Source organism: Hibiscus syriacus, unplaced genomic scaffold, assembly GCF_006381635.1.
Source record: "Hibiscus syriacus cultivar Baekdansim isolate YM2019G1 unplaced genomic scaffold, ASM638163v2 tig00110328_pilon, whole genome shotgun sequence".
NCBI classification, from domain to species: Eukaryota; Viridiplantae; Streptophyta; class Magnoliopsida; order Malvales; family Malvaceae; genus Hibiscus; species Hibiscus syriacus.
Window position 1 is genome coordinate 2,006,802 of NW_024062685.1, and position 14,733 is coordinate 2,021,534.

Sequence of the window (14,733 nt, forward strand, 5' to 3'; positions counted from 1 at the left end):
TTGAGCTCGAAAATCCTTCATTTTCAGTTCAACACATCATACTTCATTCCCTTTAATATTCCTAACTTTCATACACATACTTAAACTCATTTCTACTCCATAATCACTTCTTTAAACTCAAAATTCTCTCTTCCATATAAGATTCAAAAATCATACCAAATTTTCAATGTGTTCTAATTCCAATTCTAACACTTCCTACTTCTTAATTAGATTGATGACAAGTCAAATTCATCCATAAAACTTCAACAACCATACCATATCAAAATTTCATCTTAAAACTTATATTACAAATTTCTTCATAATTCCTTTATCTTGTTGTTTAAATCCTATATAAGCTTTCCTTAAGCTTATTTAATACCCAAAGAATCAAAACTAAGCTTAAAACTTAAGAATTAACCAACTGAAATTAACTTACCTTTTGTAGCTAGCCCCACGTGAAGAAGAGAAAGCAAGAAGAAGAAAGCTTCCAGATAGCTCTCTTCCCACGTTTTTCACTCTTATAAAAGGGGGAAGAATATCTTTTAAAGGAAAAGACCATACTACCCTTAATTTCCTTTAATAATTACCAAATAACATTTAATATATATTCAAATAATCATTGAATTCTTTCATTCTTATACTTTAGTCACCAAATTCTGAAACTCTACAATTTGGTCACTAACCCGGTATTGCGGATGTTACATTGTATCCTTTATACATTTCCCTTAGGATTGTTTTACAGTTTCATTTATTTGTGCCATGAGTTTCGGTTTTCCAAAGATTAGGCTTCCAGTGTTTATAGTTTTCTAAATATTAGGCTTCCATATTTGTTAGCTATTTGTGGAAAACTATACTTTGACTGCAGTTGTTTACAACTCAGTGCTGCTTTATATAGGAATGAATTGAGTTACCTTGGTTTCTTGTAAATTTTGTTTAGATCCTATTTGCTGACATTGATGTCTTTCATAATAATAGAAAATGAAGGCATTTGCATATTTAGTCTTCCCAAACTCGGTCCATTCAGTCCTTCCTGAAGGATCACTAAGTGTGCAAGGTGAACCTATTCATTGTTGTCTATTGGTCTTTCCTTTTTATTTTAAGTTTACTTTGTGGCTGCAGTCACATGTAATTGCAAAGATTTTCATGTTTTTGGAGATTTAAGGCTACTATCAGATAAACTGAATGCATCACTTTCATTGGCTTTCATTCTGGACCAAGAACTTGGGAATTGATAATACCAGCTTCAATGAAATGAAGCTGCTTGCCTTTGAAGTCTTTCTTGTATGGAATTTGGGTGTTGTAACAACTATGATGTTTATTTTTGGCCTCTTGAAGTATTAGTTGGGCTTAAATAATATGTGATGCAATATTTGATTCTAATATATTCTTTATTCGAATCCTTCTTCCAGTGGATGATTATTTTTACTGCCACCAAATTGTCTGATTTTCTCGGGAAGAACTTGCAACAACAGTCAACTAATTCATCTAAAGTTGGGTGACTTTATAGCACGTTTAGGAATCCCTGGTTTGTTGAATTTCATGTTCTACCGAATATTAGCATTAGCCATAGTTGTACTGATTGATCACTCATTTCTTTTGACCAAATTGTATTAGAAGTTTGATGTAAAGATACCCTTATTGTTTCTAAGTTGTGATCTTGCTACTATCATTGTTGTTTAATGAAAGGAAACTTTTACTTCCCTGCCAATCAGTTTTTACTAGTCTTTAATGAATCAACCAGTTTTTCATTGGTTCGAAAAAACTTTAGATTAATGATATTTGCCTTTTCGGACAGAGTATTTGTTCTTAATTCAATTGGTTTATGTACTACTGTTGTTTTAATTTTGTGTACTATTAATTAAATATTCTTAGGATTTATAAAATTTTATAATATATTTTTAATCAATTATTAATATTATCTAAAATACATATTTTTATAAAATATAATTATATATAAAAAATGAACCTTTAAAAATAATAAATAATAAAATTTATCCAATATGTACAACTTCTTCATTAAAAACAGATTCTGAAAACAGTTTTCAAGAAAATTACTCAAACAATGTAAAACATTTTACAATGTACCATCTAAACACAAGAAAATATTTTCTGAAAAATGATTTATATTTCTATAAAATATTTTCCAGATTTCATTTTTTGGAAAACGTTTTCAGCGAACCAAACGGACCCTTACTTTTCTATCTTACTTCATCTTCAACCTCCAGACCTTACTATCAACAATGACTTTTGTTGTTGGATTACAATGGCTAAGGATATTGGATCTGAGAAGACGAAGAATTTACCCGCATGGCCATTGAAGATGATTTTGCAGTTGCGATAGGGCGCTAGGTCTTGAATGAATATAATAGATCAATTATTTAATTGTAATGGTATTATGACAAAAAAATTGTGAAGATTTTTAATCAAGTTTTGCGGATATATGTGATTGTGATATATTCATTTTGTTGTAGAACTGATAACACAATGAGGAAAAGAGATAAGCATTTTCGAGTTAACAAATCCCATATTTTCCAGCTTCCAAATCGGTGTAAATTCTGCATTATTACCTCCTAAGCATTTTGTAATGAGGAATATCATAAGCATTATTACCTCCTAACAATCTGCATTTTCAAGTTCGAATGAAAACCCACCAAGCTTCGACAGATTTTGTATGTTTCGATTCTTTTATCATGCATATTAGATATATATTTGTGAAAATTAATGGAGGGGAATAGTCACTAAGCCATTGTTGACAACAAGGTTTGGAGGTTGAAGATGAAGTAAAATAGGAAAGTGAATCTTTTTAAAAGATTACATGAGATTTTCCATAAAATAAAAATTACACGTGTAAAAATATTATTGGAGGGGCATAGAGAGAAGCACACAAAAGAGGCAAAGGATTTCTGTTCATTTGTGAGTTTCTTCGAAACCTTACCTTTTATACGCTAAAGAGAGAGAATGAAGAAATTTCGAAAACACTTTTACCATAGGAGTATTTATGGCTAAATCTTAATCAATTATCGATACGTGTGTTTTTCCATACCCATTTCTTTTTGGTAAAAAAAACATATTAGCACAATGGGGTATTCAATTTGTCGAGAAGCCCTTAAACCTTTGAAAATTAGAAATGTAAAACTTTTGTATGATCGTTGTTATATCAAAGTTCGAACTTAAAGAGAAGTGATGGGAAGTAGTAGTAGGATTTGTCAAGCACCATTTTTCAAGATTAATATAGGTACAGCCTTCCGTTATCCTCAGATCGCATAGCGCATTGTATTAGCGCGTTTGACTTCGGATCAAAAGATCGTGGGTTCGACTCCCACTGTAGTCGTAGTTCAGATCTTTTGGCCCCTGAATTCAGCTTTAACCTGTAATTTAACCCATACTTTCTTATTATAAATACAACCTTAATTGAAATTCTGAATTCATTTTAAGTTAAAATTTGAAATATAAATCTTAATAATTTATATAATATGAAAATAATTACAGGCCGAATTATATATCAGAGTCAAAATTGTAACCAAAAAATATACCACAGTCAAAATGAGGTACCAAATTACATTAAAAAATAGTGTCAGGTCGAATTGTAGTTTAATGTCAAATACAGGGCCAACTAGAGATGGCAACATGGTATTTTCTGCTTTGTCAATTTATATTTTTGAAGCTATGTTATTTGATTCACAGACAAGTCCTACAAACAAACGTGTTTCTCCAACATAGGTGTGTTCTGCTTCGATTATTACTTTCATACCTATGTTTAAATACACGTCGAACATAAATGTCGGATAAGAGTAAAGAAGAAAGAATGGACTCCAAAAAAATGCATTAAGCTTGTTCTTTCGTTGGTCGAGATTAAAGCTTTGGGAGCATTTTCCTTTTAATAAGAGATCATTATCCCGACATTTGGGACCCCTTTTCTTTAGCACTGCCGAGGTTGGGCGAGAAACGGTTCGAATGTCATCAGCATTCCGATGGCTTGAACCACATTCAACATGAAGAATACCATCTGCATACCTGTAACGGAATGATAGGTGTCAAAGTTGTTGCATCTCATGCTACGCTAAACTCATTCATCAAACGACCAATAGTAAAGCCTTGTACTAGAAACCTATGCTACACAAAAGTTCCGCCGACATCGTAAAAGTTTTCAACTTGATTCGATTCTATTCAAACCAAACGGTCCTGTAAATGTCATGATGCAGAACTTTGTTGATTAGCTAGCATACCTGGAAGGAACGAAGCATCTTGACGTTTTTCCGACCAAGAAAACCTGTGGGAAAAAAGGTTTACAAAGTTGATTATCGTAGGAACCGATGTGAAATGTTGAATAGTGGCCTAGAAGCAGCAAGTACGGGAGAAAATCTAGAGGAGACCTACAATGCACCGCCAGCTGCAGGACCAACTGCTTTGAAAAATGACATTGCAGTCATGGCTATGCCATTGGCAGCTCCTCTTTGGTGCTGTTCCTATTTTTTTTTTCCATTTTTAAATTGTATTAAGATGAGGTGAGTTCTAATTCTGTAGAATAACGAATAATACGGAGTGAAGACTTACCACGGCTTGATTTTGCAGAATGAATAATCCAGTTTGGATCGATATCTAGTGGTGTCGAAAAAGTCGATAATTAGTAAAAGGCATATAAGTTCATGACAGATGCCTAACTAAAGGATTCAGCCTTGCTATTCTTTCTCTCAGTGGCATATATAGATGATATAAATGCCTCTTGATATTCACTTGCCGAAAAAAGGCTCTTCAAGATCGATGCACAGCTTATTGTCAAGCGAAGAGCGATCCCGGATAACATGGCAATGCAAGAATAACTTTGCAACAGAGGCATGCTGAAGAGCTGCAAGTAGTAAATTATGTAACCATAAGGAAGAGTAAGGTAAATGTTACAAGGTTTCGGATACTTACACTTGCGATACGAGCCACCATTACTGGTCCTAGCATCCTCTCCACGTATGGATATGCGGAACTTTGAAAGACGAGAAGGCTAAAACCTGGATATGTTGATCAGTTGGTCAATGTAATCAGTATTTACTAAGCATATTCATATCTTTCTATTGAATTGATCAAGGGATGGTGTTCTCATGCAGATATTAACATGATCAAAATTAATACCAGTGACTGCAAGAACTTGTCCAACATCCTCCGTTGAATAACTCAAGCCTCCGAACTTTCTAGGGCTAACAGCCCATAACGAAAATATCTGCAGCATGAAGATGAATCACAATATATTCCGATTAGATAGGTTAGTATAGCTTACTAAACCATGAACTTTTTTTGATAGACTTGTATGAATATTAGTACCTCCGAGTAGGCCATATCATGAAGGGATAAAACACTATAAACAATGATGGATGACATTAAGGGCCAATTCTTTAGGAGGCTAGTGGATTCTCTTCCTTCAACCGTTTCTCTTATTTCCTTTGTGTTAGATTCATGAGTTGCAGCTTCCAAAACGTCATATGAATCATCGGATGATATATCGATGTCGTCATGTTTGTGAAGTGTTTCCTGCAATAAAAAATGATATGTTCATTTTTTTCCCCACAAATTCCACGTCTTTAAAGGGTATTTAGAGGATTATATCCCTGTACTCATGTACGGATATCAGTTGAGGCACGAGTGCGATAGAAAGTAGGAAGTAAACAGATTAGAATACATACCGGAAGCCACCAAGCACCAATGGTAACTACCAAGGCAAAGAGTGATATGATGAGGCATGGTAAGAAATATGGAAATCTGCAACAATGAATATCATCATATTTAAACACTTGCAGAGAAAATGCTAGTACAAAACATGGAAATCTGCAGAATATGTTGACTTACCTTCCAAACAATGAATCTTTTGAAAAGACATTTGGATACTTCTCAGCTGGCTGAATTATAAAATTTAGAAAACCTCAAATGAATACTTTAAATGGAAGCACACTGTATTGAAAGATCTTTCATAATTTCTAACAAATGACCCACACTGTATTGGAAGCCTTAAATGGAAGTACCTGAGCTAGATAACCTCCCAGAGCAGGGCCAATGACTAATCCTATGCCCCAGGATGTGCTAACCTGAAATTTTGTAATGCTTTTATATTGATGCTGAAGTTAAAACCCATGCAACCAAAGCATGTAAAGGTTGGTAATGGCTTACACTTGACAGGGCTAAGGCTTGGTGTTCTGCTCGAAAAATTTCGACTGCATATGCCTGGATGTTGTGAGAAAAGTAATCAAATAGTTGTCCGAAAACAAATGAAAACCGAATTTGGATTCGAACAATTTCGTACTGAGTGCGAACAAACCTTTATCGGTCCAAGTAAGCCGTTCATGCTTCCGAGAAGGAATCTTGTAATTACAGCCATCCAAAAGTTGACACTAAGGCCAAAGAGAGTGTTGAAAATAACCCTGAAAAATACATTGGCAATCAGAAGTTTGAGAATTTTCACCATTACTTCAGAGATGTAAACTTGAAGTATGAACTCCGCTAGAATTTTCACTGACACTGAAATAGTTCCAATTATTATTACAGGTTTTCGACCGTAACGATCAGCGAATATTCCCCATAGTAAAGACGTTAAAGCTCTCCCTAGCATAAATGCAGAGCCTTCAAAGATAATGAGCATTGTGTTAGAGGATCATATGTTTGATGAAAAAGAATGCACAATGAAGAGAAAAGGTTTGAGCATGAGCTCACCCACATAACCAGCATAGGAGCCAATATCTTCCTCTCTTTCTGCAATGTGGAAGTCCCTAATCTGAAAAAAAACAGAACAATTAAAAGAAGGCTACATGAATAAACAACAGAAATATCTCAAAGCAAAGCTGCTTTGGTTTTTCTTCATGAAGAAATTGGCTGAACTCACCATGAAGTATAAGAATGGGAAGAGAGATGATATCGGCAGAGCTGGAAGCATTTGGCAGTAGGAAGTTAGGACCAATACCGAGGAAGGAAATCATAGAAAAAGGGCGTTCTACATATATTCGTATTGGACACTCGCACTCGAATCCGACTGTTTTTGCTCATAAAATCAAAGGTTGGGTTTGAAAAATACTTACCAGTGCATAACACAACAATCCAAATGGAGACTAGTTCCCGAAATGGGATGCCTTGCTGCAGTTCCTTCATTTGATCAACCTTGCATCCTGGGCAGTCCTTATAGTACTTCTTCTTCAACAGAGGCACACTATACTCTTCTGCCATCCTTGTTCTTTGAGCTCAACAACTATATGCTTCTCCAGCTAGCTAAACTCTATCTTCCTCTTTGAAATCCACGGATCTAAGCTCTTAAAGAAGACAACAGAAAAAAAAGGAATGTGAATATGACAGAATAAAAACAAAGTCCAAAATGTTAGAAACCATGTGCTCTCTACCCAATTCTGACTTAAAACCAGTTTTCAATAAGTGAAGAAATCAGCTTGAATTTAAAACCAGAAACAACTCAAGAATATTACAAAGTGGGGAATGTTACAGTAAAAAGGAAACAAGAAATCAAATTTTTAATTGTCGCAGAATAACAGCACTTTAATGAAGATGTTTTTGGTAAGAATATATTCATCAGGGTACAAAAAGCATACAGTTCATGTTCTAGTGGGTAGAGAATAAAGAAAAAAAAAATGAAAAACACGTTCATATAACAAAATACTTACCTGCAAACACTCAAACAACAGGTCTCAGAAACTGATTGAGATGGAAAAGAAAGCTTCGGGTTTCCGACTCTGTTATAAAAGGAAAACCATATCGCCTAACAGGCAAACATCATTGTATACGTCAAACAAATCAAAATTAGCACAGACATCTAATTTTATGTTAAGAAAAGAATTTTTAAAATTTTTAAAGAAAATAAATTTATAAAATTTTAAGAAGTGAATATATATTATTAATAAAAAAAGTATAAAATATAAAATAATTTAAATTTTTTTAAAAAACAATTATCTTTAACCGTCCTTCTATTCGTCCTAAACGACAACAGGACAGATACAAAAGTGTACACATGTTTATCATGCGTGTGTGTATGTGTTTGTGGTGTATATGTGGATAATATTGAGATGCAACAAAGATGGTTTTGGGGAAACTACCGGGTAAAATTAGGGATCGCAACATGTCAGATTTAGGTCGGGTTTCCGTTAATTTGATCTTATTTACAATTTTTACATCTTTCATTTTACTCGAATTCAATATGTTTTTTTTAGATAAAATATGAATCCGATCTGATTCGACTCGAAATAATATATTTATTAAAAATTATTAGTTTTATTTAATAAAAATAGGGATTTAGTTAAAAAAATATAAAAAGAAATATTATTGTAATTATCAGTAAATATATAAAGTAAAATTATATTGTTTTGGGCTGAGTCGGATTAGAGATTTTTACACTAAACTAAAATTCAATCCGAACACAACCTCTAAAAACTTCTAACCAAATCCAAAGTTATTTTTTTTTTAAAATCTGACATAATCAAATCAAAATCGATCAAATTTGAGTTTTATGCTCATCCCCAGGATACAAAAACACACAACCAAAAAAATAAACAACGGAAGAAAGAAAAAGGGTAATCAAAATAAGAACTTGTCTCCTTGAAATCACAACAACATAAATTAGAAATGATGGTTTGAACAGATTTGTCTCATTTGAACTGAGACAAAATTTAAATTATTATGTTCATTTTCATTTTCATTTAAAGAGTATTAAATAAAGTGATATTAATATTTTTTCAAAATAATTTTAACTTTACTTTCAATATTTATATTCATATTTAAAATTTATAAAATTTTATTTTTAAGAAAATTTTAAGGCGTCACCTCAAGGCGCCTCCACCCATGAACATAGATATAATTACTTACGTGCATTGACTTGCAGTTGCTGGGCAATGAATTTGGGAAACGACAAACAAGGATTGGTTGTTTTAAATTTTACATTTTTTTTAATTAATAGATAACATTTATTTTAAAGATTTTCATTCATTTTAAAAAGAATATTTAAATATCTTGTAGTCAATTAGTGTTTAAATATAATATTTTTAGAGATAACAATCATTTTTTTAATCATTTAGATAATTTAATTTATACACATTGCTAATTTTTTTATTACGATGATTCTGTACAATTGGCTAATCTTTCGTCCGCAATTTGTGTAATGTATATCAATTAATATATGTTTAAAATAATAAGAATACCGATGAGGTTGATTCAAGTAGTAAATAACTTGATATCGCTTAAGTAATGTCTTAGGTTAGAGTCATTGTATGTGCAGAAAATTTTCGCTGAAAGACTCATCTACCAAAACCAAGTGTGCGACCCGGATCGATCCAGATTAACTAAGGCGAAACCTTTGAATTAGAGGACAACAAAATAATAATAATAATAATAATAATGAACTAATAAACGGTTAGTCTAGTGAGATGAGATATTAGATCCCTTAAGTAAAGTTATTGATTCGAATTTTAGTGCTTTAAATGGAACAAACCTGAATTGAAAGAGTTGCTTTCATCTCTACAGTATCCAATCCAGATTAATTGATTAATAGATTAGATATCGACGATTATATAAAAAATATTGAGAATTGACTAAAACTGAGATGGATTAGAGGTGTTGAAGAGGATTGTATTTCTCATGGTAATTTTAAATTTGGCTTAAATATACAAAAGGTGTCTAATCTATGTCTTTTTTTCAGTTTAGTGTATAACGTTTATTTTGTTCTAGTTTGGTGCCTAAAATTTTATTATGCTACTCATTTAGATGTTCGGGCCGTCAATAGAGTTAATTTCCCCTTTATATGACACATGTCACAACCTGATAATTTTAAATTTTTTATTTAAAATTATATATATTTAAAAAGAAAGCACAAATTTTGAAATAAACCCACAAATTTGAAAACCTTCATTTGAACCCATAAACCTACGCCACCCGCCGCCTTTTGCCGTCGACGAAGCTCCACTCAACCTCCCCTCCCCTTAGTGACCAAAACCCCCATAAAATCATGACAGATCAATGGTCGATCGATGATGAATCAACATTTTATACGTCGCAAACCCTAGGATGAAAATCGCGATCCCACGTGATTCCGACGGTTGACCGACCGTCGATCGATCATGATTTTATGGGGGTTTTGGTCACCAAGGGGAGGGAAGGGGAGGTCGGTTGGAGCTTCGTTGATGGAAAAAGGCGACGATCGGCGTGAGTTTAGGGGTTGAAATGAAGGTTTCCAAATTTTTGGGTTTATTTCAAAATTTATGTTTCCTTTTTAATATATATATATATATATATATATATATTTAATTTTAAATAAAATTTTTAAAATTACCAAGATGTAACACGTGTCACTTAACAGTTAAACTTAACGGTCCGTCGTGATTTGACCTATTTTGAGTAACGGAATGAAATGTTAGGCACCAAACTAGAACGAAATAAACATTAGACACTAAACTAAAAAAAAGTATAGGTTGAACACTTTTTGTATATTTAAGCCTTTAATTTTTTTATAATTTAAATTCTTATTTATTATTAATGATTTATTTTTTACTTTTTAAAATCTTGTAATTTTATATTTTAAAATTTTAATATAATTTTCTAAAAATTCGTACATCAATATAAAGTTATGCATCAATTTCTGACTAATAAATAATGTTTTTTTATCGTATAGTATAATTAAGTGGGTAAACTACAGAAATGATCACTTTCGTTTGGGTTTTATAAACTTTTCCTTACTAAATCCAAAAAACATAAGATTTGGTCACTTTTGTTTCGTTTTAATTAAGATTTGGTCATTTTCATTTCATTTTAATAAGATACGGTCACTGAAGGTTAACAATCGTTAAACCTTTAACGGTTTGCTGATGTGGAAAAGTAAATATATAAAATTAAAATTACATCATTTTTATGTAGATAATACGTTGATTAGGTTTGGTCACTTTTCTTTCATATTTGTACACTTTTGGTCACTTACGTTATCGTTTTATTAAGTTTTGATCACTTGGACGTTGAATGTCGTTAGTTTGGTAATGTGGCCCGTTATTAAAATAGTTTACTTTTTATTTTAACCCCTACACTTTAGATAAAAATACAAATCAACCAGGTCATAGGGTTTAACGGTGATTCATAAAGATCTAGAATCGGAAAATTGCTTGTTCTTAAGCAAAAACAAAGATTCAACGTTGAAGATCATGGATTTTGGATTGAGTTCAGTGGGTGAATTCACGGATCCAATTATCGAGTTGTTTGGATCCATTGATTATATTTCACAAGAGGCGGTTTCTTAAGGAAAAATAACCACAAATAGTGATATATGATTATCGGATTATTTGGATCCATTGATTCATCTTCTTGATCCTTGTTGGATATGCATTGTGCAATCTCAATCTTTGGAAATTGAATTTTAGTCTGCATAACTGAGATTACCCAACTTCATTTTATCTCTAAATGCCTACCCTCTCATTTTTCTCTGAACTTGTGGTGATATTATTTGTTATCAGAAGTTGGAAATCTCATTATTCTTGAAATGGATCATGAGTGCTTGAAAGAAGGCAAATGGAGCAATAGAGCAGAGATATATGAAGAAGAAGCAGGGAGAAGATGAACAACAATGGGATTGGGAAGAAAACATATTAAAAATGAATAAATTGAAATATTGTCCCTAAACTAATTTGAATTTACAAAAAAACACATAATCAATATTTTGTCTAAAATGTAGGGATTAAAATAAAAATTAAATCATTTTACTAACGAGTCATGTCATCCAAATAACGATATTCAACGTCAAAGTGAGAAAAACTTAATAAAATGATAACGTAAGTGACCAAAAGTGTACAAATATGAAACAAAATTGACCAAAACTTAATCCACATATTATCTGAAAATGATATAATTTTAATTTTATATATTTACTTTACCACGTCAGCAAACTGTTAAAAGTTAAACGATCACTAACCTTAAGTGACCACATCTTAATTAAAATGAAACGAAGGTGACCATATCTTAATTAAAACGAAACGAAGGTGACCACATCTTAATTAAAACGAAATGAAAATGACCAAATCTTATTTTTTTGAATTCAGTGAAAAAAATTATAACTCAAACGAAAGTGATTATTTATGTAGTTTACCCTAATGAAGTCCACACCTACTATGGGTTAACTTTACGAATTAAGTTCACAAATGGTCACTGAATCAAGTTAAAGTAATCTTTTAAGTTATTAAACTTATAAAATTTACAAAATAAACATTAAATTTTTTATTTTATTATACAAAAATATCGTACAATTAATTATCATTAACCGTGATTAAGAGGATGGTATGATACATCAAATTTTAAAATAATATAAAATATTTTTGTAATGTACCCTTTACATTTTCTTAACCCTTATACTTTACAGAAATCAAATAAGTTATAAATGATGTCATTTCAACCTTATCATTTTAGTAAAATGATACTCAATTTCATTAAGAAAAATCTTAATCTTAGTAATCGCTTCAAATTTCGTACCCCTAGAAGCTTCTGGAATGTTATATCTCATTATCATCATACTCATGTTGTCACACCCCGAATTTGGGGTTAAATCTTTTCAAAGTAAAAATTCAAATTGTAATTTCATTAAAGGTATGAAACAAATTCATATTATGAGGGAAGGTTGGAGGAATTAAAGAGCATTTTTACCTTTTTGAGTGAGTGAAAAAAAGTCCTCTACTTGTCTGGAACATTCATCCACCATTCCCAATTTAGTAGCAACTCATTTTTTCTCTCTCTCCATCTTCTTCTCTTTCTTTCTTCTTTTAAAATTTTTCTCCTAAGAAACTTTCATCGTCATTTTGTCGCCGTCCGAGCATCTGTTTCGACACTGCCAACATCACTGTGTTTTTGGCGTTGAGAGGAATCGATTGGTGTTCGAGTTGTCGTCGTTAGCTGTGGTGTGAATGGGGTGTGCAGAAACAAGTTTCAATCATGGTAAAACACTCTCCTTCGCCGTTCTCCGTCATAAAGTAACATTAGTAAGCAATTTTCGAGCCCTTAAAATAAAATTCTAGAAAAAATGGTGGAATTTCAATCGTCGCAATCACCGTACTCGCCTTGTGTGTCATTCCTTACTTGTGGGCTTTGTCCATCGCCTAGGGAGTCTTCTAGAACCAATTGGATCAATCTGAACCAGTTAAACCAGTCTGAACCATTAAGCCATTGATCGAGTCGTTAGTCAGGCCGTTTGAACTAAATTAAGCAGAGACAAGCCATCGTTAATTGCCATTGATCGACGTTAACTTTGATCGTTGATCAACACTTACTTTTTTGAAAACTTTATTCTTAATGTTTTTCGATATTCTGATTCTGTTTTTGGGGTCCGTTTTGCCAAATTCAAACCTAATAAGCTATTTTCAACATTTTATCTTCTGATTAAATCTGATTTTCATGTTTAAGTTCCGTTTTTTATGTAATTTATTTTTCCATGTGTCTGGGATATTATGGGGCGTTGAATTCAAGTTTGAGGGTGATTGAATAAAATTTAAATGGTCGACTAAAGTAGCTCAAGAATCGAGATAATATTTTACTACTTTTTGCATGCTTTATGGTACACGTTGGTAATTGGTTGAATGTATAAATAAATACGATTCGGACATGCATTTGTTAGTGATTATTCTAAACTCATATTGGTTTCGGTAAAGGATGATAATCTTATTAAGCCTCGAGTGACTAGCATAAGAAATTCAGAAGACTAATAAGAGATTCTAATTTCGGTGATTATATAATAAAGTAGTTAAAATCGATACCTTCAATTCTGAATATTCTTTTTTGAAAGATTTAAGAGTTAAAATACTTGGATGAGAAATGACAAAAAGACAAGGATTAACACCGATAGTGGCAATGACTAGGGAATTCATATTTGATCCGTTAGAATCATTGATTCAATGGTTAAAATTCTAATAGCCACTTCCTAACCTTTGTGATTGCAAAACACATATATTTCCTGAATCCTGAATAAGCATATAAAGATTTAATTACCGAAAGTACTTCATATGACTAAATTAAACAAAATGATCAAAATACCTTCAAGCTAAAAAATGACTAAGATACCCTTAAGGTTCTAAATTTCCTAAATACTCTCATGACTTGGATTAAGTAAATGCATCTTAGATAAGTTTTGTAAATATCGGTGAAGATTAAATGTTGCAATGCCTGAGTAGACAAAATACCATATGGATATATGTTCGTCTTCTCAAGATCCGTTCAATGATAATTTATAAAGGTGTTATGCTTACTAATTAATACATTTGGTACTGAGGAATGAATATTCGTGATATTTTTCTTCCCATATGTTTAGTAAGTATCACATTTTTTTAGATTTTTTCATCTCGATCGAAATTGAAAGACTGATGAATTGTTAAGACTCTTGAATACTAAAAATCATAGTCATGTACCCATTAAACTAAATTATCAGAATTGTTCATGGAATCAAAATGACTAAAACACACATGTAGGCCTAAAGGATGAGATCACCTTTGTTATATTCAAATCTTAAATAATCCTGATGTAATAGTGCTCAAATACCTTTCCAATATGTCTGAATCTTAAATGATCTTGATGTATCAACTTCTGAATGCTTGATTAGATCTGTTAGCTGTCAAACCTCTCTTTCAGTAGGGATCCCATTTCTGAAATCTGTTCAAATTGTCAGAAGTTCTATGTTACCCTTCTTGATAATTATCAAATATCTCTGAAAAATAATATGGACATTCTGGCGTGTTCTATGTACGTTTGAGCATTTTTTGTTATTTA

The 14,733-nt window shown here is 32.1% G+C and overlaps 1 protein-coding gene across 5 annotated transcripts; it reads right to left on the bottom strand.

Annotated features, from left to right (window-relative positions):
* Positions 1–3,614: 3,614 nt before the first annotated feature.
* Positions 3,615–7,688, bottom strand: LOC120118456 (protein ZINC INDUCED FACILITATOR-LIKE 1-like). Of its 5 annotated transcripts, none has more exons than XM_039138480.1 (18): positions 7,623–7,688; positions 7,032–7,259; positions 6,839–6,879; positions 6,670–6,730; positions 6,477–6,579; positions 6,278–6,380; positions 6,130–6,183; positions 5,985–6,047; positions 5,812–5,861; positions 5,649–5,724; positions 5,290–5,496; positions 5,101–5,188; positions 4,894–4,979; positions 4,718–4,817; positions 4,534–4,578; positions 4,357–4,445; positions 4,206–4,249; positions 3,615–3,993 (listed from the first exon to the last, which is right to left on the bottom strand). In XM_039138480.1, the coding sequence occupies exons 2-18, from the start codon at positions 7,174–7,176 to the stop codon at positions 3,630–3,632; spliced, it is 1,719 nt and encodes a 572-aa protein (XP_038994411.1). In that variant the 5' UTR covers positions 7,177–7,259; positions 7,623–7,688; the 3' UTR covers positions 3,615–3,629. The 5 variants fall into 5 exon arrangements, with proteins under 5 accessions (XP_038994411.1, XP_038994412.1, XP_038994413.1 ...); XM_039138482.1 differs by having other exon boundaries at positions 3,808–3,993; positions 4,718–4,825; positions 7,623–7,638; XM_039138481.1 differs by lacking the exon at positions 4,357–4,445 and having other exon boundaries at positions 4,718–4,825; positions 7,623–7,686.
* Between the last annotated feature and the right edge of the window lie 7,045 nt (positions 7,689–14,733).